General features: G+C 42.3%; 1 protein-coding gene across 11 annotated transcripts in view; it reads right to left on the reverse strand.

Moving 5' to 3' along the window:
• Positions 1-2,066: 2,066 nt before the first annotated feature.
• MEF2A (myocyte enhancer factor 2A) overlaps positions 2,067-27,519 on the reverse strand; it is a 155,760-nt gene continuing 130,307 nt past the window's right edge. For 5 of the 11 annotated variants that reach the window (XM_032836016.1, XM_032836015.1, XM_032836017.1 and 2 more), the window contains 5 exons: positions 21,721-21,908; positions 12,080-12,103; positions 8,686-8,812; positions 4,993-5,119; positions 2,067-3,950 (listed from right to left, as the gene is read on the reverse strand). In XM_032836016.1, coding sequence (XP_032691907.1) covers positions 3,584-3,950; positions 4,993-5,119; positions 8,686-8,812; positions 12,080-12,103; positions 21,721-21,908 — 833 coding nt within the window. In that variant the 3' untranslated portion in view covers positions 2,067-3,583. Of the gene's footprint in view, positions 3,951-4,988; positions 5,120-8,685; positions 8,813-12,079; positions 12,104-21,720; positions 21,909-27,519 lie in introns of those variants that run through there. The other 6 variants (XM_032836020.1, XM_032836021.1, XM_032836022.1 and 3 more) reach the window with 4 other exon arrangements.

The following is a 27,519-nucleotide window of genomic DNA, read 5'->3' on the forward strand; positions in this document are numbered from 1 at the left end:
AGATTAACTTATTTTTCTTAAAAGGTTCATCTCAAGGATGGCAACAAAGTCCAGCTTGTGCCGCCAAACGGTTTTACATGATCAAACCGTGTACAGCTTCTTGTGTGAACTGTTGACTACAAACATTTACCAAATACATAAATCTCTTTTTAAAAAAGCCATTTTAAATATAGCAAAGCAGTGTCTTCTTGCACAGCAAAGTGAAGAAAGTTTCTACAGAGAAATAAAAGTTTTACATTTGTAAAATCTTTTTCACATTCTAATCATCTAGCTTCTTACGATCCAATGCCAGGAGTTTTCTGGTTCCTTATTTACTATGTATTTCTTGTGCGCATGATGGTTAATACAGAAAATAGGTTAATGCTTTATTAGTTGTCCTTATGGTTAAAGGAAATGGTAAAACATACTGTTCTTTTAGAACAAACCCCTGATTTAGTCTCTAACACAATGGACATAATTAGGGCTCAAAAGAGGGAGTTTTGATCGGGACCATCTGCAGACATACAGTGGTGACTCGCACTCAATGCAGGACGGTTCGCGCACTGAGGGAAGGGCAGCTGTTGGAAACCATACTTGAACCAGTGCGGCGTCCTCTACGCTTTTTTTGTTTTTGTCTTTTAGTAATAAAATACTTCATCTGAAGGATAAAATTTTCTGGTGATGGTGTCATACAAAACACACGAGTCTAAAACAGTAAGAAAAGCCAGTTCTAAAGAAACACCATTCGTGTCTTCCCCACTCTGAGCTGGTTTCCACCAGGAGATGTACATGTGTATGTGGTGTTTGTACATGGAGTCTGGGTGAGGGTGTCTGTCAAGTCCACACGCTCCAGGTCACACTGGGCAGACAGGAAAAGGGTTAACAGTCAAATATTCGCTTCCTGAAAACGGAATACATTGTTACTTGGTCAGTGTCCTTGAAATACAAACTCCGAGCCTCGTGTAATAGTATTTTAGAAAACAGTAGTTGTACTGATTATAAACCTGCATAGAAAGAAAGACTATTGAGATACAGTCAGAAAAGCCATCTCATAAGGCACACAAGAAAATAGACAGTAAATGCGAATGTGGTAACTCCTATTCCAATGTACAGCAGAAGTTCATGAACGTGCATGAATAGTAACGAAAGAATCACTTAACGCTTTCAAAGCTATAGGTGGCTGACAAAGTGGTAAGGATTATCTTGGAAATTCCGTGTCGGGAGACTGTCGTGTCTCCGTCAGGTGTGACCTTACGAAGAAACGTGCCGGTTTGCAGTTCAGTAAAGTACGTACGTTCGAAAGAGAGACTAACCCTTTCCGAACGAGAGCCCAACGGCCATCCTGAGAGGAGACAGCACGTCACCCTCCAATTTTTGGGCCTCTCTCTCTCAAAATTTACTACCCGAACTGTTACTAAAACCGAATTCCATTTTGTAGCTGTGACCACCACAGGTTTCCCCTATACCTAATACCTATGTGTCAGTCAGGAAGTCTGGCTGATGATTTGTCACAAACAGCGTATGAGGAAAATGTCAGAAGGAAGGCAATTTAGGGGGAAAAGCAAAACCTAAGTAAAAAATTGTAGGTAGCTGCTCAACATTACGTTTAAAATACAAAATAGCAGCAATTTTTAAACCCTTATTTTGAGTTTCTCGGGAAAGGGAGTATTTAAAAATCTACGGTGAAAGATATACAGGACTTTGAATTTCGTTTGTGGCACAAGCCCAGGAAACGGACGAACCTGCCCTCGCGGCCCCGCCGTCTTCCGGTAAGAGGGAGGCCGCGTCCGGAGGCTGAGCGGGGCGCGGCCCGGGTCGCACGAGGACGGCGCGCCGTGCCAGCCAGCGGTGTGCCCGGGAGAGAATTTCTCCCCACACCAAAGTGCCATTTCGATGCACCGAGAGCTCAGAATGGTAGTATTTTGTAACCAGCTGCATCATTCTATTTTAGAGGGGCCAGGAAAAAAGATCCCTTCCCCACAAGTATTTTTCCCTAATCATTTACCACTTATAAAACCTTTGTGCTCGTCTACTATTTTGCCATGGTCTCTAATATTAGGTTAGGGCAGCTTTTTCTACTATATTGGTTTCCTCACAAAAGGCAAGTTTTAAATAATGCCTTAAATCTGTTACAACACATTTTATATTTATGCAAGATGAACTTAACACCAGTTTTTTTTGCCACTTTGCTATTTATGTACACATATAAAATATATAATGGTGCTCAACCCGTACAGCACAAAGATTACAACGTAACATCACACATTCACCACCAGTGAGGGGAGAAACCCCTTTATACAATCCTCTGAAAAGACTGGGCTAATAATTAAAATCCAAAGTACAGTATATTTAACAAAATAGTAAATATTAAACAGTGAATACTCTACTTAATAAGGATCTCGCCTTTTCCCCCCAAATTGGCGGCAATCCACAAAAATATACTTTTTAATCTGGTGACCATACAATACATAGGTACTTACATCAAAGGTGATAATATATTTAAGATGCTATATACACAAAAGAGTTTGGCTCAACTTTTAATTTACATATAGAATAATAAGTGTTCATGGCTTTTTTTTTCCAAGGTTCTGCTTGCAAGATATTTTTGTTTTTTTTCCCCCTCTTAAAATAAAACTAAAAAGTTAAAACAAGATAAAGCTATTCTCTTAAAAAAAAAAAAAGTTACAACATACAGCTTTGGCTTATATAAATAATTCATAGCAGAATGTGTTCAAAAGTAGTGAATATAATTTTATATATAGTCATCAATTCATAAGGGTGTTTTCTTTCATATAAAATATACATGAGCTAAAATCAGTTTCTTTAAGATATGAATGTAAAAAGAAACTTCTGACATAGTCCAATTATAACTTAATATATTAATTTATTTTGTTAATGCTCTATATTTCTAGGCTAGTATTTTCTGAATATCTCATGCGTGTTTTCTACTCTCTCTCTTTTTTATTAGCTAAAGATCACTTCTTTGACCCAATACATTTTTTGCACGTGCAAAACAGTTATGTGTGGGGCTTTTTTGTTTTGTTTTAAAATATCAACAGCCCTTCCCATGCACCCCTCTGCAACAGAGACCCATGCCAGGCTGGGTAATTAATATAAATGACATTTTATGTACAGTATTGCTTTCTTGGTTCCTGCTTTTCTACTGCTCTGTTCTACAAAGCATTTTTCTTAAGTAACTACAGTCACTGCACAGTTAAATAAAACAAGTAGGGGCCCTCTAGGTTTCTGCAAGCTAGTGTGGGAGAATTATATATGGGTACACGTTTCTCTGCAAAAACTGGTTATCTTATGAAACAAGTAGTCCAAGGAAGTGCCAGACTAGAATCTGCCTACGGGGCGCTTTGTTTGCCACGGGACGTACATCTGCAGATCTACGAGGCAGGTAAGTGCCCGATTCTGTATGTAACACACACCCACACACACACACACACACTCACGCCCACATACATATATATATATATAAAGGGATATATATGTATGTATGTACATATAAATATAGTTAACTCATGTCCTTATTTACCGATGTAGATATGTAGGGCAGTTCGCTGCGGGATCACGAAGTACGAACACCAGCCCGGGGGCCTTAGGTCACCCATGCGTCCATCCTCATTCGCTTGACGGAAGGGCTTTCTCTGTCCTCCGTGGTGGGGGGTCGGCCAAGCACGATTGGAGAATGGAAGTCACCCCGTGGATCCTCCCGGTCACTCCCATCATAGGAGCTGCTGGAGCTGCTCAGACTGTCCACAGGGGAGCGCCCCATTTCCTGCCGGGGCTGGGGGGGCTGGGGAGGCTGTGGTGGCGGCGGCGGCTGCGGCGGCGGCTGCTGCTGCTGCTGGAAGCCTGACGGGGTCATTCGATCCCGGGGAGGTGAAATTGGTTCTGACTTAATGTTGATGTTTTGGTTGGTATTAATGGATAAATTCGAACCCTGAGATAACTGCCCTCCAGCACTGAAGGAAAGACAAGATGTTAGAGGGTTGGTGAGTGCATCTGCGTAACTGGAATGATAACTGCAGCCGCCACCCGACAGAGCCTGTCCAAATGCCCAGACTGGTTTTAATGACCTCTCCGTGCGAGGAGAACAAAACCGGGATGGCCGAGAGCCGGGGGCGTGGCTAGTTCCCCTGCCCAAGCCCCTGGTCCTTATGCAGATGAAGGAGCCAAAACTGTGTGTCTGCCGCTGCACGTGGACCAGAATGGGAGAGGAATGGCACAGCCCCTGCCTTCGGCTCCCCCTGTGCTCCGGCCCTGGGAGAGGCACCGCTCACTGCTCGCGCAGTACCTGGAAGGCCGTCCCCTGACCCTGCTGTGCAGGGGAGGACACCGCCTCAGACGGGCCAACTTAGAGTAGCGGAGCGTGTGAACAGGCTCCTCCCCCGAGCTGAGCGACCCCTTCGGCTTGTGGTGCGTTCATTTAGGATGAACACACCCCCCCGAGGGCCAACAGGTGAAGAAATGCAAGGAAAACCACCTTGGCTTTCTCCACGGACAGGACGGGAGCAACAGCAGGGGGTGGGCATCTTGTGCGTGAAGGCAGCTAGCTACGGGGTTTCACGCGGGTGATCCCAGCCCGCTGCCCACACCGTCCCTCACCGAGAAGAGTTCAACGCAGAGAACGTTCCTTCTGGGCAGGGTGAGGGGACAGGCGTGAGAAAAGCTTACGGTGGGGCTCAGGGGTATCCGAAAGCCCTAGTAGCAGGGAGAATGTGGGTGCCTCAGTACACCTTGGTCACTATCTGCGCTTCTTCACCTCCAGAGAAGAGAAGCCTTGCCTCCCGAATCTCTTCAGGGAACGCCTAGTTTTAGCAGGACCCAAGCTATTATCCAGAAGCACGTAAAGGAAATATTTTCTCCAAACACTTGTACCACATAAAAAAGAAGTCCTCCTAGGACCGTCACATGGCATTCAACAGCACCAAAGACTGTAACTGATAGAAAAATAAAGTGCAAGGGCTGGGAGGAGAGAGTCGGGGACAATTTCTAGTTACTCACACCAGAGAGCTGAGGGCGGCTTGTCCTAAATGGTGCTGTTGCCAGGCCGACACCTGTCCCAGAGACAGCATGCCCGGGGAGTTGAAGCCCTGCAGGGCCGACAGGTCCGCGCTAGTCAGTGAGTAATCTAGGACAAGGAGAGAAGGATCACTCGTGTGTGAGGAGAAGGCCCAAGCACAAGCCGGTTACCCCGGCTGCGGGAAGCCAGGTACTTCCTAACGTAAAACACACAGGTCTAAACCCACAACAGTTTTCCTTTCGGGAGGTCCTAGCTGCATTTGCTTGTCTGGGATTATCGCGATAAAGTCCGTCTCAACTCTGTACTACGTGTTTACAGTCTCCTGTCTCACAAAAAGTTGAGATCCTTTCTCCAGACTTGTAAATAGAAATAATGGCAGGGCCACTGCTAAGGGACGTGCGTACGCAGCGGTCACCTTACACGTGCCCACTGCTACCCCCTGGGAAAAGCAGCGAAAGACCGGATGGAGCCTAGATCAGCAGCTCTTCTCTTCCTGAAGTACGAGGGGAGCAGGAAGGACACAGCAGCCCTTCTCGTGTGGGGCCAAGCCCGGCGGCCAAGCGAAGGATGCCGGCGCGCAGCTGATGAGCAGCGGGTGCTCGCGGCCCGGGGCTGTCGGAGATCCCGGACTGCGTGCAACACAGCTTCAAGTTCATAAAAAACTTACGTGTGACAAGAGTGTCACGGAGAATGCGGCTCATTTTCTCGGAAAGCCTCAGTCATAATCACTCTGGCCAAGACCCAGGGCATTAGGCACCGTTCACACATCGAGCTATTTCAGTTCTTCATTAACACTTGTTTTTTCCATTTACTCTCAGAGAGAGGTGGCAAAAACCCTTCTACTTTTAACTGTTTTTTCCTGTCTCGGGGGAGGTATTTAAGGAAGCCCATCTTCCTAGTGCATTAACAGTCATAGAAAAAGGGACTGAGAGGAAAGAACATAGCCGCTGCTCAGGAGTCTGCCTGCCTCTACACTCGGCTCGCGCCACGCTCTCCGACCGCCTCAGCCACTCCCCGCCGAGGTGGGCAGGGGTCCCGCGTGCACACTGGTGCCCCTGCAGCCCCCAGCTCTCTACCTCTAGGTCCACCCAGCCACCTACTTGGTATGTTCATCTGGATGTCTCTCCAAACCCCTCAACTCTGACACCCGAACTGGACTGGTCTCCTCCAAACCTGCTCCTTATCTTAATAAACGGCACCGATATTCCCCTCGGTCGTGCCAGAAACCTGTGGGTGTTCTTGATACTTCTCCGCGACTTCCAGCGCCAACCACCAAGGCCAGTCAGTTCTCTGTGCGGTCTCTCAAATCTGCCCGTTTCACCAGCTCTCCTGCCACCGCTCTCGTCTAAGCCATCAGGATCCACTACCTGGGCCACCATGCTAGCCTCCGTATGGTCCCCTGGCCTTGCCCCATGAACACTAGCCAAAGTGATCTTAAAGTAACAAATGGGCTCACGATACCTCCTTGCCTACAACTTTCTGGCTTCCCTGTGCTCTCAATATCCAAACTCTTCAACGTGGCCTAGAAATTGTTACTTCCCTCTACAGTTTCAACCCTTCACACCCTGCGCCATCCTGATCCCGCCATGCTCCTGTCTGCTAGCCTCTGTACGCCGTGCTCCCCTCTCCCCGGAACAATCTCCCTGCTCCGCCCAGCTGAGTCACGTGCGCCCCTCTAGCGAGGCTTCTCCGTAGCTCTTAACACGACTGTGGTACCTGATTCTCACAGCGGTCCGTCCCAAGTTCCGCTGTGAACCGTACACTCCTGTGTGCCCAGCCCCATAGCTGCCACACAGCGAGTGTCCAACAGACATGTGCTGAATGGGTACACGAGCAGGGCTGCGGAGTGACCTTATGAGGGGCATGACGAAGCACCCGGGGTTCTTCCACATAAAAACTTGTACTTTTGGAAATGTTGCTCCTATCTTCATCCCTTTCCTGACCATTTGGCATGAGTCTGACTCTGCACAGAAAGGCAGATGCCATACTACAGAAAGATGAAAGTGGACGTGTTTAAAAAGGGCAACGAGACAGAGTAAAAATAATGTTTTTTAAGATTAAGCTGCACACATGCTCCGAAAATGAGCACAGAGACTAAGTCACAGTTAAAAGAAGGAATGAGACTGAGGCCAAGTGATTGATGGTTTTGAGAGAATCGGACTCTGTTTTTATGTTTTGGTAATTCTTTCTGGATTTTTAAAAAACAAGTTCTTGCTAATCCAATAGCATTTCTTAAGCACGCACAGTGGCACATGGACATATCCTGGAAAACCCGTCACGAAAGCTCAAGAAACTGCTCTTGCTCCGAACCAGTTCCAGTCCCACGTTCCCCACTGGAGCTCTTCTGAACCTTTCAGGTCGTGTGTACCCCCTCTTTCCTCACGTTCTCAGGTCTCAGAGCAGAAACTGCTAACCTCAGCCGCTTAGGACCTCAGCTCCGGCCTGTATCCTGAGCTGGCACGAACCTGGGACAAAAGCTCTGTCCCTGGCATCCGGGCGCGCCTACAGCTGGCGATCACCGCCAGGACAGAGAATTTCTATGAACGTGTTATCTCTTGCTTCACTCTAGATTTGCACTTAATAGGTTTCGACATTTTTTTTATATTGATTGTTAGAAAAGGTAGTGGACATTCTCCTAAGCGGCTTTCTTTTTTCAACAAAACCTTTTCAAATTCTGTTTTAAATGAACTACACGGCATTAAAATGACAAGCAAATATATCAATGGCCGCAGGGAGCGTCAGACAGCAGTGTGAAAGCACCGTGCTAAAGCATTTACTCTGAAGTCTAAAATTAGACGGTTTTTATTACAGTCTGCTTATAAGAATCCTGAAAGGATGAATGCCCGGCACCGCAGTCTGAAAGCTGACAAGGTATCGCTTAACTATTTCCTTCTTTCCTTCTTCCTTTGAAGCATCAGGTGTTTGGCTCAGCGGGTGAGAAGGCGAAACCACACCCCCGCACCTTCTGCCTCTCCCCAGAACGGCTGATCTGGAAGACACCTGCCGCGTGTCGGGCCTCTGCGGACAGCCTGCGTGCCCCAGGGCACCTCTCCGATCACTCAGCAGTGCTGACTTCGCCTTACAGACCCCCGCAATAGGTGTTTTAAGATGAAACGTCTAAATAAACATAAATGAGTGAGAAGCTCCTCTCAGAAGGGAGGAATGACTGACTGGCTCTGAGGAGAAACAAGAAACGTCCTGGTTTTGCTCCTGAGGCACAAAGGACAGAAACTAAAAAAGGCAGTTACACAGAGGAAAACACCAGCTGCCCGGCGCAGCCACGCACGTGTCCCTTTCCGGAGTCCCGAGTCCAGGCGGAGGCCGTGCTCCCCCCAGCAGGTCAACACCTGCCAGCCTGGAGGACTGTAGTGAGACGTGCCAGAGAAAATGCCAAGCAGCGCTCTCGTCCTCTCTGGTCACAGGCCGGGATTCTGGGAACAGCTCTCTGTTTCTTTGTCAGGGTAACTAAAAGCGGACACCGGGAAATCATCCCACAATGTATTTTTTTGTACGTTTTTCAAAGCTAACCTTTGTCTTTTAATACGCCCACATGTGACTCTAAATAAGTGGAGATAATTGATTTCAATCAATATACTTGTAAAAAAAAAAATCACAAAAGCACATGGTGATCACCAAACAAAGAAGAGCCACAGAAGGCAAGAGAGCGGGCTTACCAGTGTTGTAGGCGGTCGGCATGGCTGAGTACACGAGTCCCTGCGGAGGCAAGCTCGGGGTGGTCACAGACACAACTGGGGTAGCGAGAGGCTGAGTGGCTTGAGAACTGCTTATCCTTTGGGTATTCTGTGAGAGAGTAGAAAAAAGGGTCATTATTTGAGTATTTATATTCAGCCTTAGTATTTTAAAAATAACATTTAATTTAAAAGTGACATTTTTCACAGTTTTATGATGTGAACGTCATTAGGTCTTAAAGCAGTGATGATGTGAAAAAAAACCTTAAAAATACCAATGGGAACAACTAAATATTTAATTTCAAGGGACATAGTTTTACATTAATTATTCGTTTTCCCTTGTCTTTCATAGTGTTTATTGGTGGCAAGGATATATCCTTAAAACAGAAACTTGCACTATGGGTGAGAATGCTTTGACGTGTTACCATAAATAAGGACTTGCTGGCACGAAAATACCGCCAGGCTGCCCCAAATCAAACATCTAGGTTTTGGAGCCCTGAGGAGAGCCAAACGTCTTTTGTATCCGGAGAGCGTAAGGAAGTTTAGGGTCCGAAACCACCCGCATCTGCAGCATCCCGTGTTAGTGTGCTGTGAGGTTCTGGCCTCCTGAAGTACAGTTCGCTTCCAGTTTCCCTGCCCTGCGCTCCCACAGTTGCTACACCCACACCCCCCCCCGTGCCCCCACAGCCCCTGCACCCCCTTGTGCCCCACCGCCCCCCATGCTCAGCCTACCCCCTGTCACCAGCCCCCAAAGTGACCTATTCCTTGGCAGCAGATTCCAGTACGCATCCCCGCACAGGCTCCCGAGACTTCTGAAAGGAGAGGCTTTGCGCGGAGAGCTTGCGACTAGCGCGCTTCCCGTGAGACGGCAAATGGAGCAACACTAATGCTCGCTGACCGACTCCATCTACACCGGATCCTATCTGGACCCGGAGTGAACTGAAAAAACCCACTACTGAATAATCCAGTCAGCCTGACATGGCCCTTCCTCTACGTTTCGGGGGTGACAGCACTTTCTCACGACAGGGGCTTCCGGGAATGCTCCAAAAGCAGGATCAGAGAAAGAGAACAGACTCCATGATCCATGGGTTCAGCACCCAAGAAGGCCAGAGCACAACTAGCCCAGGGCTTTCACATATAGAGACATCACCTACATTTTTGTCCCCAATTCCCGACTTCCTAAGCTTGGGGAGGGGGGATCATTTCACTTTTCTGAACCTCTCCGTTTGCACAGTAGGGAAGACAGTGATCTTTGTGCTGCCGGCCTTGGGCACTACTGGGAAGCTCTAATGAGCCAAGAGGTGGAAGTGCTCCGGTGACTCGAGTACCACCCAAATGTAAGATAGTATCCTTAAACGACTCTCCTAAGAAACCCTCCGGCCCACATTTCTACGTAACTTCAGATCCACAGGTAAGACCCCTGGAGCTACCACGAAGCGAAGTTGTCTAGAACAGCAAGGCTTCTCAAGACATCTTGGCAGCCCGGCTCTCACCATGAGAGTTTTCGGGGGTGGCTCCGAGGCACCTGTTCCTCCCCGCTTTTGGGTCAGAGCCCCCCAGGGTAATACGTGACAGTTCAAACCAATCTGAGTTACTTTCTAAATGTTAACATCGGGGCTATATTTTGGTTCTGACCACAAAGCTCTGCATTCAAAACTGATTTAAGTTTTAGAGTCTGAATCAGCTTAAGTTTTAAAGAATACGAACTGTTCATAGTTTTGGTTAGGTTTTTGTTTCTTAACCACAAACATTTTTGATTTCTTCACCTTGTGGTTTTCAAAAATTTAGAAATTTATCTTTGAGATTCTGTAACTGGGGAGTGAATTTCAAGTGAGTGGAAGTCAATGTATGGTAAGTGGGAATACACGTTCATCTCAGCATCCTTAATAATTTTAATGAGTTTTTGAGGTAGAGATACACTTTGGACTTAGTCTGGAAACTCAAAGAGTCAGACAGTAGGTGAAAGAACACAGCATGACCCAGTTTGGCCTAATTCTATCTATGCTAGGGCTTCAACTCTATGGCAATCTCCGGGCATGACCTCAAGAAGAGGTGGTGTGTGTGTGTGTGTGTGTACAATAGCGAAGGCCAAGATATTGGCCGTATGCATCAAAGCTCCGAATCTCAAGGGCATTGATTTTTCTGAGTAAGAGACTTGTGGGACCACTAGAGGGCAACATACTGCTACAGAATTGAAAGGAAACACTTGTGACAACTAACTTCCTAAGGGTAAACAGTCGAAGACAAATCATTTTATCTTGAATTATAAACTTCCATTTTCTAATTATTACCGTATCATTAAGTAAAGTATTTCTCCAGAAGAAAGTCTAAATCTGCACATGATATAATCCAACACCACAATTGATGGCAGACTAGTATAGTTTACTGAATACAAAACCACATCTAAAACTGTGAGTGATCACGAAGTTAAAGAATGATCTCTCAGTTTAAGGACAGAGCACAGACAACCTTATCTAAAAAGACACAAACTGTGCAAAACACACCAGCATGCATATATATGTAATAATAAAATATAAATAAAACCAACAGATGCCTTCCCCCCATGCTCTCATGCAATCTGAACCCTTGTCCATGCTACAAACTAAACATTTTCAAGTTTTTCTCCCTTAAAGTCACTAATTAGCAACTGACTGAATTTATATGATTTCTGTGAATTTTGGGTTTTAGTTCCCAAAGAAGAGATAAAATGAAAGTTATTTTTAGTCAAACTTATTTTCTAAAAGAGAAGCCAATAGAAATCATTTGTTTCAGAAAAAAGATAATAGCTACTTTTAACAACAGAGTATGTCCTGATAGAAAAAGATAAATTTGTGTATATTAAATTACAGACATTCCTTTTAGCAAACAGGGAACCCCCCCTTATGGTTCAGATCATCTCATGCAGTATGAAATAATTCCAACTCTGAAAAAAGTGACCTCACCAAAAATGATGTAATCTTTTTGAAAGAAAGAGAAATAACACAAGACCATGTGTTACAATCCGAGGAACTTTGAGGGTGAAGTCATTTTCTAAAAATATGTTAATAATTTGGGGAACTATATAAGGTATTTTATATCTTTCCTTAAAAAAAATCTTTAGCAAGTGTCTTGTGATCATTGACGGCTACTGTTTTTAAAGGCTCTGTTCCAATGTTCCCTCCAACAAACAAAATGGGTAAAGATATACAACTATAAGCAGAAAAACGGGATGGACTCTGTAGTACCAGAATGGTTCAGTTATTAAAAGTGCTAGGATAGTGTTTAATAACAGCAAGAAAAACTGTGTAACAAAGGGAACACTGGTTAGATATAAACACTTAAGAGAATTAGTACTTTCCAGATCTTTTGCAACTCCCTTCAAGCAGAAACGCACACTCACCAACTCCAATTCCTCTTCCTCCGACTGCACTCAGCACATGAGAGGGATACGAGAGTTACTAAGACTGTTGATACTCAAAAATAAAATATTTCTTTAGAAAAACATGTTATTCGGACACTAGCAGTTGCTTGGAACTCTAAAGAGATGATTAAATATACGCAATGAATACAAATATAAATTATTTATCGTATCTCCACTAGTAGCTGATTTCAGAAGAAAGATTCTTCAGATCCTTGAAGGCCGGGCTTTAAAGCTGCCCCCGCTCCCTGGCTTCGTCTGCTCCTGTGTCGGCCTCACCCACACACCGCAGGGCTACTGCGACTGTGTTTAAATGGAGCTCCTCATCATGACACCGGTTTATACTTGAAACCCTGACAGTACTTCGTCCTCACATCCCTAGCCCACCTCGTCAAACACGTCCATTATTTATCTTCTAGAGGTGTGCTTTTTGGTCGGCAGGAATTATTTTGTTTTCTTATTTCCCACCGCAGCTAGCATAGTGTTACGAAACAAGAACTCCAACAGCAGTTCATAACAGTCTTGGATAACACAGATTTAGATGCAAATACAGCTTTCGTGTGTATAATTTCGCTGTGGAAAAATAGTAACATGTATGAAGCTAATGAGAATGGAAGAGAACTGAACTGATAAATCACGTCCAGAAAAGAGATGAAGGACACGTATTTGCTCTTCTCTTAAGCATTTAGAAAATACTAGCAGGCTAGAAATAATCTGCTAGCTAGTGTTTTCTTATTTTACTTGAAGGAGTCAAGTTTCTCCGTCAATCTATGGAAGTCTTTGTAAGCATCAGTGATGGAGGAGACCCGGATCCGAAAGCCAGCCAACCTGCAAACAAAGGGTAACACAGGCAGGCTGGTTGCCGACTCTGAAAAACAATCACCCGGCCTACAACTGCTGTCTCAAATGTGGGCGAGAGGCCCTTCAGCGGCGGAGTTACACAGATCTTCAGGCCTCCAACTGCAGGACCCGCGTGGAAATACCGCAGGTAAGTGCTGTGTGGTTTCCACTTGCACCTGCCAGGCCAAGGGTGTAAAACAGTTTATATGGCAAATTCTGAGTCTTCTAAGAGCTGCTTCATGATCTCTGAAAGAAAGACCAGACAGAGATAGCCCTGACCAGCTGCTGAAGGCTTCCATGAAGGTCTGCCCTTACCTTCTGCAGTTGACTGAGCCTTAAATGAAACTTTCTGTAGTCTCGCTGAAAGACAGGGGCAGGTGTTCGACATCCTGTTCCTAAAAGGTGAGCCAAATGACTACCCTGAATGCCCACATGTTTTTCTTTTCGGGGTTACCTGTTACACCTGTGTGTATCTTTAACTTGGTATCCTTCGATAATTTTACCCGTAGAGAGCGGCTGCGAAGACCGCGCAGGATCACAGCACACACCCAGCACCAGCCCACCCGGGTTTGCCTCTCAAAGATACATGAGACAACTGTCAAACTGACAGAGGAACACAGCAATAACTGAGGCTACAGGACTTCACCTGGATTTCACCCATCTTTCACCGATGTCCTTTTTCTACTCCAGGACTGGATGCTGCATCCCACATGCCCTTACCGGTCACATACCATTAGTCTCCTCTGGTCTGTGACTGCTCCCTCCATCTTTCCTTATTTTGTAGGACCTTAAAAACTGAAGAGTACTGGGTGGATATCTCATGGAACATCCCATAATTTGGGTCTTAAATTTTCTTGGATAGAGAGCATGGATTTTTGGAAGAGTACCAAAGAGGTGATGTGACCCTCTTAGCACATACCAGAAGGTATGGCATTCCATTATTGGTGATGTTAACTCGACTGCTGGTGAAAGTCACGTCTTCCAGGACTCCCCACTGCAAAATTACTATTGTTCCCTTTGTCCCTTATTTGGGGAGAGACATTTTGAGGCTATGCAAACAGCCTGTTTCTCCTTAAACTTTTGCTCACTCATTTTAGCATCCACTGACCCTGCCTGGCCATGATCTCTGTACTGTAGTAATGACAGTGATGATTTGCTATTTCTCTCATTCTTTCAACATGTAATAATTAGAACTCTTCTCTAAGGAAGAGCTGTTTTTTTGATCATTTTTATCAATAACAGACTTGGTATTTTTATTCCCTGGGTACTAATCCAATACTATTGTTACTTATTTCGTTGCTTAAATTGTTCTAGTTTGGGCCACTGGAGCTCTTCGGAAAGGCTGGTTCCTGTAAGCATTTCACCTGCACTTCCTTATCCTCTGGCACCTCCGACTCATCCTGTATTTTCATTGCCCCCACTCTATAATCAATCATTTCTCCAAGGAGTCCTGATTCCTTTTATTGGAGAATGTTTAGAAACGAAGATCTGAGTACTAGGTGTGTTCAGTTATCAGGCGTCATTATCTGAAGGGTCTGTCGGTAGAGCTAGGAAATATATGAGGTATACTATTCACGTGTATATACATTTATATTTCTCTATCTATATATGTTAAGAAAGTAAGTTCATACTGAAACTTCCAACAATAGCCCAGAAACAGTGTTCACTGTAGCCTTCCTTCCCCAACCCCCAACCACCTTGCTCATTTGTAAGTTTCCCCCCCGCCCAACAATGAAAAACCCGGCTTTATCTATAATGTATTCACTGTTTTAGTGTTGTCTAACAAATGTACCATCTTGAGCGCAACGACTTCCTAATTTTTTTGTTTTCTTTATCTAGAGTTAAAACCATTTCCAAAGTTACTGAGAGCTCCTTCCCCATCCCCTTCCGGATCATCCTGTCACAGACTTGTACTACAGTCATATTCATGAGTCACAGTCTGTATTCCATCTGCAGTTCCCCTGGAATCCTGGTTGATTTTTAACTGCATATAGTAAAACCACTCTTTGTACAGTTTTATGAGTTTTAACAGAAGCATGGACTCATATGTACATCCACCAGCACAGGATCACAGAATAGTACCATCGCCTCAAAAATTTACCTCAAATACCCTTTGCAGTCAACTCCTCTCTCCATCCCTGGCAACCACTGATCTGTTTTGCATTTTGCAGAATGAAATAGAAATGGAATCACATGCTATGGTCTTTTGGATCCAGCTTCTTTCACTTAGCAAAACTCATTTAAGATCATCTATACTGCTGTGAATAAGTGGCTTGTCCCTTTTTATTGCTGAGCAGTACTCCTTTGTCTGGATGTACCACCGTGTGTATATCCATCCACTCTTCTGTTGGAAGGACATCTAGGTTGTTCTCAGTTTTTGGCAACTGTGAAAAATACAGATTTTTGTAAGCACAGTTCTCAGTTCACTTGTGTAAATTCTCTAGGAGAGGACTCTTGGGTTGTATGACAAGTATATATTTAACTTTGTAAGACATTGCTGATCTGTTTTCCCAAGTGGTGTGTGACTTTGCATTCTAAGCATGAATATACGAGGGTTCTTGTTGCTCTGTATCCTTGTCAGAACTTGGCATTTTAGAATGCTGGGTTTTTGTTTTGTTGTTAAGTAGGCCTCAGCGGGCCTTGAACTCGCGACTCTGATATCAAAACCTGAGCTGAAATCAAGAGCTGGACACTTAACCGACTGAGCCAACCAGGGGGCCGAGTAGAGCTGACACATGATGTTACATTTTTTCAGGTGTACAACACAGCAGTTCCCCAACTCCATACAGTATGCTGTGCTCACAAGTGTAGCTGCCATCTGTCCCCATATAATGCTATCACAATACCACTGATTTTTTTATTTTTTAAATCTTAGCCATCCTAACAGATGTACAGGTGTATCATTATAGAAGCAGGTCCTCTACCAGGTATGTGATTTGCAAACAGTTTCTCCTCATCTGTAGGCTGTCTTTTTATTCTCTGGGTAGGACCTTTTACAGAGTAAAACTTTTTGATAGTGAAACTATTTCGATAGCATCAATATATCAGAATTTTCTTTATGGATCATGTTTTTGGTGTATTGTTTCTTCCGAAGTTTTCTTCTAAAAGTTTCAGAGTTTTGTATTTTATGCTTGAGTCTATGATACGTTTTTAGTTAATTTTTGCATAAGGTATCTTGTATTTTGAGGTTTTATTTTTGCATATGGATGGTGAACTGTTCCAGGAGAGTCAGTTGTACCAGCTATCCTTTCTTGGCTGAACTGCTTTACTGCCTTTGTCAAAGTACAACAGAATATATTTGTGTAGGTCTATTTTCTGGGCTCTCTGTTTTGTCCACTGGGGCCCACCTTTCTGCCAGTACCTCTTTCATTCTTGATATTGATAACCTGTGCTTTCTCTTTTAATTTGGTCAGCTTGGCCAGAAGTTTAGCAATCAAAAAACTAGGCTTTGCTTGATTGCTTTTCTCTATTGCTTTTGTTTTAAATTTCATTAATTTCTGAATTTTTTCTTTTGATTGCTTTGGGTTAAGTTTGCTCTTCTTTCTTGAGTTTATGAGTTTTAACAAAAGTTTACTGATTTAGTACCTTCTCTTTTCTAATATAAACATCAAATGCTTTAAGTTTCTCTCTCTCTCTCTCACACAAACACACACACATATTTTATAATTTCTCCTGAGATTTCCTCTTTGACCCAGGGATTATTCAAAAGTGTGTTAATTTCTCAATATATAAAGATTTTTCCTTTCTGTTATGATTTCATTATGTGACCCCGCGTGCGCTTCACCCCGATTAAGCCTCTGGAGCGATGTCCCTCAGCGGAACAGACTTTTAAAAGTCCTGATTTTGTGCTCCGTTGCTCCGCTGCTTGCCGGGAGCCGGCCCCTCCCCCCGGGGTCTATCTTCCCATCCCTTTGGATTCACTTCTCCGCCAGTCCTACCTTTCAGGAAGTGGTTGATTTTCTGTTTCTAGAATTGCTGTTCTTCTTCTCTTCGATCTCCCGTTGGATTTGTAGGTGTTTGCAATCTTTAGATAAGCTATCTAGCTGATCTCCCGTAACCTGAAGTAGTCTCAGCCTGCTACTTCTCTGCCATCTTGACTCCTGCCTGTTATGATTTCATTATGATCAGAGAATATAATCTGTATGATTTTAATTCTTTGATATTTGTTGAGGTTTACTTTATGGTACAGGAAATGGTCTATCTTGGTGAATGTTCCAAGGGCCCTTAAGAAAAATGTTATGTTCTGCTGTTGTGAAGTGTCCCATAAACATCTGTTAGAGTACTGGTGAGGTTGGCTGAGTATTGCTCAGGTTGTCTAGATCCTTACAGATTTTTCTGCCTGCTTGTTCTGTCAATTACTGAGAGAAGAATGTTTAAGTTTCCAGCTACAGTTGTGGATTTTTCTATTTCACCTTTTAGTTCCATCAGTTTTTGGCTTACAAATTTTGAAGGCAGGCTGTTAGGTGTGTATACATTAAAGATACTTATTTTTAGAAAATGGACTGTGTGAAGTCCTTGTTTATTCTTGATAATATTCCTTATTGTGAAGCCCACATTGTCTGAAATTAATATTGCTACACTAGCCTTCTTGTGGTTAATGTTTGCACAGTATGTTTTCTCTATCTGCTAATCTATGCCTTTATATTTAAAGTAGGGTTTCTATAGACTGTGTATAGTAGGACCTTCCTTTTTTTAAAATCAATTAATTTATTTTTTTTAAATAAACATATAATGTATTTTTATCCCCAGGGGTACAGGTCTGTGAATCGCCATGACCTTCCTTTTCTTAAACAATCTGACATTTTGTCTTTTAACTAATGTTTACGACCAAATTCAGTGTGATTACTTGTATGGTTGGATTAAAATCTACAATGTTGGGCTAGCTGTATTTATTTGTCTCACCTGTTCTTTGTTGTATTTTTCTGTTTTCTCCCATATCTTGGGCTATTCAAGCACTTTTTTATAATTCCATTTTATCTCCTCTGTTGACTTTTTATACCTCTTTTTAAATTGTTTTCTGCAGTTGCACTAGGTTTTATAACATACATCTTTAGTTAACTAGAGTTTACCATCAAGTAGATATCATATTAGGTATAGAGTAAGGACTTCAGTGTGTTTACACTTTGCTTCCTGTCTTTTGTTGTCCTACACTTTATTTTTACATGTATTATAAGCACCAAATTCATTCCCACTATTTTTGCTTTAGAAAGTAGTGATCTTTTAGAACAATTAAAAAGAGAAAGATGCCTGGATTCTGGTTTCTAATACCAGTCTCCGATAATAAGGAACCAGGTTCCTTAGAGAAATGACTGATTCTGGGACTGGGGCAGGAAATATATAAGATGAGCCTCGAACACTTCATCGTAACTGAAAAATTTTAAAGTAACCTTCATTATCCCCTCCCTGCCAAAAATAACCCCACAAGGATGAGGGTGTATTTTCAGAGGAACTGGAACCAAGCGAAAAGTCCTCGACAGCTAAAGCTGGAATATGAGCAACAGAATGAAACAATATTGGTAGAACTATATGTTAACAGAATTTAGTAGTATAAATATCCATAAGTCTGTATTAATGTAAATCATTAAATAATAAAAGCAAACAGATAAATCACCTGTTCAGAAGAACTCCAAATAACTTATGTAGATATTCCGCACTCAAGGAGGTAGAGCCTAATTCCCCACTCCTTAAGTATGGACCTTCCACAGGGACTTCTTTCCAAAGAGGACAGTACGGAAAGGAAGAAGTGTAATTTTGCAACAGAGAAACCCATGCAACACTGCATCAGCAAGGTGACCAATGTTGACAACAACAGTAATTACTCATAATGATACTATGTACCCTTTGTATGAGGTGATAAAAATGGCACACTTGAGTTGTGGCCTTCCTCCCTGAAACCCATAACCCCAGTCTAATCATGAGTAAAACGTAAGGAAAAAAGTCCCAATGGAAGAACATTCTACAAAATACCTTACTAGTACTTCTCAAAACTGTCAAGGTCATTAAAGCAAGGAAAGACTTAGAAACTATCACAGCCAAGAGGAGTCTGAAGAAACAGCCTACTAAGTATAATGTGGTGTCCTGGATGGGGGCCCAGAACAAAAGCTATGTGGTTTAAAAACTAAAGAAATCTGAATAAAGTATAAAAGTTCTGTGAAAAATAACATATCAATACTGACCTTTTAGTACTATGTAGTACTACAGTACTATTGTACTATACTAATGCAAGATGTTAATAATCGGAGAAACTGGTGTGAAGCATTAGAACTTTCTGTACTATCTTTGTAATCTAAAATAAAAGGTTTACAAAATGTAGGGGAAAATGAATTGTGTTTTATTTATATTTATCTTCATTCATTTCATTTCCATTGTTCTATATTTCTCTGTGTAGATCCAAGTTTTTGCTGGCATCACAGTCCCTTTGCAGAAGGAATTCCTTCAGCATTTCTTGCAGAACAGATCTCCCAGCAATAAATTCCCCAGATTCTTTTGTTTGAGAAAGTTTTTATTTCTCATTCATTTCTGAAAGACAACTTTGCTGGATACAGAATTCTAGGTTGAGGGTTTCTTGTTTTGAATTCCAACACTGCAGGTTACTCCGCGGTTTTGTAGCTTGCCTAGTTTCTGAAGAGAAGTATGGTATATATTCTCTTTTTCCTTCTCTTTCCTCTGGCTGCCTTTAAGATTTTCTCCTTGTTGTCCTTTGCTTTTAGCAATCTGAAATATGTGTGTATTTGTCCTACTTGGTGTTATTATTTCTTCAAATATTTCTTCTGTTCTGTTCTCTCTCCCCTCTTTTTGGAATTCCAATGACAAATATGTTAAAGCACCTGATAGAAGTCCACAACTCTTGGAACATTTGTTCTGCTTTTTGTTTTATTTTCACCCTTCTTTCTCTTTGTTTTGCAGTTTGGGTTAACTTTACTGACCTACAGACCAACAGGTCTTTAGTGCTTGGTTTGAGTTCATTTAGTCAGGAATTGGGCTGAGTTGGAGCGCACGGGTGCAATCATCACCCTCGGTGCCGCCACCATGGGCCCCGAATCCCTGCAGCAGGAAGTGAGGGCTGGTTTGCCAGAAAGTCGGTTTTTCTCCAGTGTGTGCTCCATTCTCAGTCTGAAGCCTTCCCCTCTTGGTGCTGCGCCCCGGGCTGGGGCCTCTTGGGCACCTGCCATGCTCCTGGCGGTCACATTGTTCCTGCGCCTCCACCGTGGCTTCAGATGTTTTTCCTTTTCCATTTCTCGAGATACAATGGGAGGTCACCAATGCCTGGAGGGTGACACTTTCTGTCGTTCATCCCCTCACAGATGAACACTTCTGGTCCACAAGACAGAAAGGGGAGAAGGGTCCAGGCAGCACATTTTGTCCCTATTACAGGGGCTGCTCTTCCCCTTTCTCAGCCATACATCATAGCGGAGACTTCTTCAGGATGTTCCCAATCTCTTCTGTTAGCACCCAGTGGGGTTCGTGAAGAAAAAGCCTCCAAAAGAACTTGGGTTTCCCCTACGTCTGAGCACTAGGGGTTTACATGGTCTTGCCAGTGAACACTTGGCCTCCAGCAACTCCCCAGGCATCTGAGCTGAACTCTCATTACCTGTGTCCCACTCCAACCCAGACAAATCAGTGCTCGAATGTCCTCTCCCTTACACTATCTGTCTCTCCCTGAAGTTTGGGCCACTTGGTTGCCATGAAATCTCAGCACCATGATCTACTCAAGGAGAACTGTGAACTTGTTTGTCCAACTCGTTTTCCTTTAAGGCTGGGAGCAACACAGTTTCCAGCTTTCTATCATCTCCAAATGAAAAATTGTTTGTTTTTTGACTTAAAAGGTTTTGGTCCTGGCTCTCTTTTATATTACCTTGGACAAGTACTAACTTCTCCCTCAGTTTCCTTATCTCTACTCAGCCAAGATTACAGCATAATTGACAATCAGATGTGACAAGGCATATGAAGATGTTTGGGCATCGATAAAGCATTATACATATGTAGATTATCTAAAGCCTGATGGCATCAACTTTTACTTAGCAAAAAACCAAACGGTGCTGCACTGGAGAGAGAACGCCTGGCACATCACACTGCATGTTAGTCAAGCCATGCTGTACAAGGAATGGTTTCAAAACTTGCATACATATTCTGATTTTTTTTCCTATAAGAAGCGAATGGAGATAAACATACTCTCCTCTTCTTCATAAACACAGGATTCAAAAGCATAGGACACTGGAACTATGAAGACATTGCCAAGGGCTAGTGTGGGGAGACCTGTATTCTCTATAGTATTCAATGGGAAGGTTAGTTGAGAAGGAATGAACAAAGACTATGTGGACACTAACTCATTCAAGTTTTGATGCATTGTCCCTTATTCTACAGTGGTTCTCTTTAGTATGTAGAATTTTCTAACAACTAATACAGTGTTTCTCCTACAGAAAAGCATGTGTAATCGATTACTGAAAGTATGCAAAGTAGAGACAGAAGAAATATTTAAGTCAGGTTTATGAATTTGGTGATGGAATCTTTGAGCTAAGATCCCAGCCTGGTACAATTAAAATTAAGCCTTACAACCTCTCCTCGTTTAACTTTAATTTTAAATAACCACTAAGCATATTTACATCCTGTTTTTCTATAATCTGATTTCTGTGTATTTAAAATAGACCCGTGTCTTCAAATGCTGACTTAAAACAGAAATATTAAGAAAGGGTCTAGATTCAATGGAAGTACATAAAATTCCGAAGAAAAACACAGACTGGCTGTATTTTTGAGGAATGAGGCTGAAGAAAAATTTAACGTACCAGTGGAGGCATCATGCCCTTGCTGGAAGGAGGGATGACAACTCGAAGATCTGGTTTTCGACTGTTCATTCCAAGATTGCCACCACCTGGAGGAGGGGGAGACTTTGTAGGCATAACTTTGCCTAAACTATTTGCACCAGTAGTTCCAATCAAATTTGGAGAAGCTCTTGAGTTTACGAATCCATTCCCTGGAAAAAGGAAATATCATTCATTAATATGAAAAGAGTTGTTAAAACACGTTGGTAGAAACAGGAAACAAGTTTTCCCTAGTTCTAGTTTCAAGTAAATTTTGTAACAAAACTCATTTGCAGCTGACCACGTGTATCTCTGAATATTTTAAAAAGAAGCAAAAACATCAACCCAAGTTTGAAACACACATAAAACTTAAGACTTATGCCACTTGTTTCCAGTCTTACTGCTTGGACCTACTGAGAGATATTTAAAACACAAGATCCGTTTCTAACAGGGCATGTCCTTCTGGGGAGCAAGGTAATGGAGATCAGATAAGCTGGCTGCCAGTAAGGTCTTCGTTAAGTATTTGTGGTTTGTCTGACTTTATTCATCTTATTCCTGGTTTTCAACTTTCCTAAAAGAGCAGGCTCTCTCTCAGAAGAAGCGAGGACGTGGGTACACAGTGGTCATGTTCTCGATGTGCAGCCCTTCTGGGCGTCAGCTGAGCTAGGAGATCAAAGTGAAAGACCATCCCTATTTTCACAGCGGCTGCAGTCCTTCTAGTCCTCCCCGGGGGTAGCAGCCACGTGGTCGGGGTGAGCGGACTCCACTCCAGCCCCGCTCAGCGACAGGTCCGAGCTAACGTGTGCAGGCCTTCTCCCTCACCACCCGATGCGACCCAGGAACATCCAGTCGGATCCTAAGTACAGCAGCTCTTACATGATGGTGAGGGAGGCTCCTGCCTTCTTCCAAACACGACTGAGGAAGCATTTGATACTCAAGCCATTGGAGACTCAGAAGAGAGCCAGGATGAGGAGAAAGCTGATACAGAAAGGACAACTGCACCCTGGGAAAAGCATGCCAAGAAGCGCAACGATGTGTCTCCAAGAACTACAAAGAGTTCCTGACAAAAGACAACTATGTACTACAGGTTTTTCACTTTAAGAGCATTTGTATTGGGCTATCAGAACATTTTAAATATATGAAAGTTTCTTGAATGGAGCAGACATATTATTTAAAACTATTTACAACCCATATAGTGTTTGGTGGTTTATAAAACGCTTTCGGGGGCGCCTGTGGCTCAGTCAGTCAGTGAAGGATCTGCCTTCAGCTCAGGTCATGAGCCCAGAGTCACAGGATCAAGACCTGCATGGGGCTTCCTGCTCTCTACCCCTACCCCCTGCTCGCGATCTCTCTCTTACTCTCAAATAAAATCTTTTTAAAAAATTAAAAAAAAATTTTCAGGAGCAGTATTCAAATGAATAGGGCAACTGATCTATAGAATTCTAAAATTTAAAAAATGTAACCAGAAAGAGAGGGATTAAGTACTTGAAAATAATCAGCTTAAGAAAATGGATGATTCAATGTATCTGCTTATCATGAAGAGTTTGAAAAACATGTTATTTGGCTGTACTATTTACATGAATAACTAAAAATTGACGTTTGACAAAGTGATCTAATCAACATTACTGGATCCTAACCAGTACATTTTCAAAGGACAAAGAAAACGGAGTGGTGAGGCGTGGCCCTGGGGAACGGGCCTGCATCTTTCCTGCCGCTGTCATTCAAACTGTCAGGATTCCAGATAACGGGTTTTCCTCCCCGTCACCCCCACCCTCCCACTCTCACCCAACTCCTCCTGCTTTCTCTGGAACTTTTACAAAGCGTCCTACCAGTTTTAATTCACTTATGTGATTTAATTTTTGTTGTGAGAACTGGTATTTCAGTTAACCTTATGAGGCTGTTTCCTGCATTCTACTTCCATTATCTTGAAACAGCATGTATTAAATCTGGGCTGAATCTCCTTTCCACACCCCAGAGAGCAATTCCTGCTTCCTGTTAAGCTTTAGAAAGCAGTGTTGTTAAACAATCTCTTCACTAGGCCATCCCCTGTGGAGTGGAGCTCATCCAGGCCTTGGGCAGAGGTAAGTGCTAAGGGTAGTCATCTGAATAGAAAATGCTTATCAAGTAATTTTTCAAAAATAAGCTTAGCAGAAACTAATAGAATGTTAGATTAACATTAATAAGTACAGATAACATTTCTCTTAATAGGCACAAATGTTTGTAATCTCTTTGATAACATTTGCAAGATTCTTATTTACTTGATTTGCACTCAAATCTGAAGGACAAAGCAGTATTTCTTCTCAAATACATGATAAGATGATGTGAAGCTAATGTAGAAGAATGCATTATCAAGAAGCTCTAATACTCTTTACCCATGTGGAGCCTAGGATGCTTTTCAGCTACATAAAATACCACAGGCACCCAGAGTGAAGGGAATCTAAAAGCATGGTATTTCTTAGTGTGAAGCTGGGAGTCTGCAGCAGATAATTACTAGAGGATAACGTAAGTTATCTCTAGTATCAGAAGTATCTCTATCCTCAGTAGGCTGAAACAGGATAACCCTATATGCACTATTGGTTATTTTGTGGAGTGAAGCATATATTAAATATACTTCTTACTCCCCATGCATTTTTTATGACAAAAAAACCACCTCATTTTGCCACAGCCTACAAATTTAAGAATTAAAATACCAACTCTAAATGAATTAACCCAATGTGATTATCATCAAAATGTGTTCTCCGGTTTTAAAGTAAATTATCCCCTGACACAAACATGACAAAAATGCTCTTGAGCAAAGTGCATACTGATGTCTCCAGAAACTTAAGAAAGCTAATCTCATGGTCCCTACAGCTCTAAGGCAGATCACTCAATTATAGCAGTCTGGATCGTAGTTCAGAATATTCTAAGAGCTGGAATAATGTATTCAAGTGGCTAGAAAGCACTTCATGTCCTTAACGCTACTCTTTAGGGCTGAACTGTAGACAATGATGTCATTAATGTTTTACTACTAAGAATCAAATTCAGAAGTCGAACTGACATGCACAGGATTTTGAAAATCTCAAAGGATCCTGAAAAATGTGTCCAAAGCAAGGCTCAAAAATTGATTTTTATCATATCTGACAAATTTTCATAAAATCTGACAAACTTTCAGCTGATTATTCAATAAATAAAAAAATTTGAAAAATCTATACACTTATCTTTTGTATAAAGAACCGAAAATTAAAGAAGACCAGGGTTTTAAAAATCATGGTTGACACATGCACTTAATGCAATGGAAATCCCTGTATGACAGACAACATGGGTTCTGTCCACTACAACTTTATAATCTCCAACAGACAACGCTAATGAGATAAACCTGTGTGCCCTTCCTGAGGACTGTACTCACCCCCTCTCCATCCCTCCCATGTGGGCAGCCCCAAATGGGCTTCTCCTCTTCTGAGGCTGCGTGCATCTCCCTGGCTTTAACCGTTGCCTCCATATGACTCTTAAATCTGTTTCTACTCTTTATATCTCCTAATTTCTAGTCCCCATGCAACCATATCCCACAGATACCCAGCTGTCACCTCAAGCAACGCCAGTTACACACCCCAGTACTACAACCACCCGCTGTCACTCCCATCCAGCTTTCAGAGCTCCAGCTTTATTGCTCTTTGTAACGTTTCTCTCGTTTCATCCACCTCTCCTTACTGGCCACTGCCTCTGCCAGGACGCAAGCCCTTACACATTCCCTTTGCTCACCCCTAAACAATTCTAAGAGCTTCTTGAGCCTTTCTATTTCTAGTCTGGTATATTTTTTTCTTTCTCAACATGTTTTAAAAAAGTGAAATTGCTGGATATCAGAGACTTTATTTTATGCTTGATCTTTAAACCGGGCCCAAAGTCAAAAGGAGATCCTGAAGTCATCTGAACTACAGTGTTATTTAAGTATTAAATGTCAACTTTCAGTAGAGAAATATACCTCGTATGCCAAGTCAGACTGCCACTCTGGAAAATGTATACAATTTACAGCATGTACAAAACTGGCAGGTTTTACTTGGACAATAACAGATTGAAAACAAATTATGTTTCAAGGAAAAACAAATGAATGCTTTAATTTACTATAATAAAATGTTATGACTGTGGAGGTACCAACCGTATCAATATAGAAAGTTTAAAAACTAGAAAAGGAGAGAGAAAATTCCTATATCCACTATCCCAACATAACTATGATAATCGGTTTGGATTTCCCCTCCTTTTTATTTTCCACATGCATATTTTTTGCATAGTTTTAAATCACAACTAAAAAGAAGTTCAGATGAAAATTTTCACTTACATAACTTTCATACTGTTGAATACGTTGGTTTCTTCCTATTATTCATACTATAAATAAAATTGCAGTGAATCTTCGCAAATTCTAGTTCATTTCTTTAGGAGAGATTCCCAGGAATGGGATTTGTGGGCTCAGAGGCATGAACATTTTTATGACTACTGGAACATCTTCACAAAATCTTTTCAGAAGGCTCATTACTAACTTAAAATGCCGTCATCCGTTTCCTCACACCTGCACTGGTTCTCCAGATCACAACATAAAGTGGTAATAGTTGGCAATTAGTGAGTTTGTGGTTTTGTCATTTTTATTTAAATCTGATACATCCTTTCCATTTTTCAAATACTAGTTGGGTTTCTTTTTGAATTGTACATTTAGGTACATTAAAAAACCCACCTACTTATTAAATATTCCCCTATCTCTTGCTTGTATTTTATTTTACTTTTTCTCTACAAAACGAGAAAATCTTTTTATCTCACTTAAGACAACTGGAGAAAAGTGGTTGCAAGCTCAGTGGCTTTTGCAGCTCACTATGGAGGAGCCAGAGCTTTCCAGCTTTCCGCTCTGCCATCCTAGGCTTTTGCTGGCCTGTCCCCTTGACATAGTCTTGCTTCCTGATCTCAAGACGGGACTGTACATCCAGCTGCCACATGCAGACAGTAATGCCCAGTGTACTGAGTCTTTGCCCAAAGACTGCTAAGTCTTTCTGAGAGTATGAATGTGTAATTTTTTCTCTCTAGATTTCAGAATAGTATAACAACTATACAATGTACATTACATTCTCTTATCATTTTATTTATTTTTTATTTATTTTTAAGATTTTATTTATTTGACAGAGATCACAAGTAGGCAGAGAGGCAGGCAGAGAGAGAGGGGGAGGCAGGCCTCCCGCTGAGCAGAGAGCCTGATGCAGGGCTTGAGCCCAGGACCCTGGGATCATGACTTGAGCTGAAGGCAGAGGCTTTAACCCACTGAGCCACCCAGGCACCCCTCTCTTATCATTTTAAAAGTACCTCCACACTTTGGTTTATAATTCCTTTTAGAAATCAAATGTATCTATTTTAAAACTCCTATTAACGTAGCACATAATACAAAATGGTACACAAAATAAAAACTTAAAAATCAAGGCTTTAGCATAAATTTAAAATCTCCACGTATCCATTACTTCAGGAAAAAGAATACTGCCAAAACCCCGAAAAGGCTCTATAATTGGGCCCCCAAAACATTCCTGTTGTCCCACCTACCCAAAACAACCAGTATTACGACTATTATAGTGACTTGTTTTTCTTTACAGTTTTATCACCTATCTACACGCAATCTTAGCACATAATATTGCTTGGCTATTTTTCCAGCTTTATTTAGATAGAATAATTTTGTATTTGCATCCATTGTCTTTCATAGATCATAGTCTGATGAAATTCAGCCACCATGCTAATTACTGCTATAGTTTCTTCCTTTTCATTCCAGTATAGAACTCC

The sequence above is a fragment of the Lontra canadensis genome, unplaced genomic scaffold (genome assembly GCF_010015895.1).
Source record: "Lontra canadensis isolate GAN:19392208 unplaced genomic scaffold, GSC_riverotter_1.0 scaffold89, whole genome shotgun sequence".
Classification (NCBI taxonomy): domain Eukaryota; kingdom Metazoa; phylum Chordata; class Mammalia; order Carnivora; family Mustelidae; genus Lontra; species Lontra canadensis.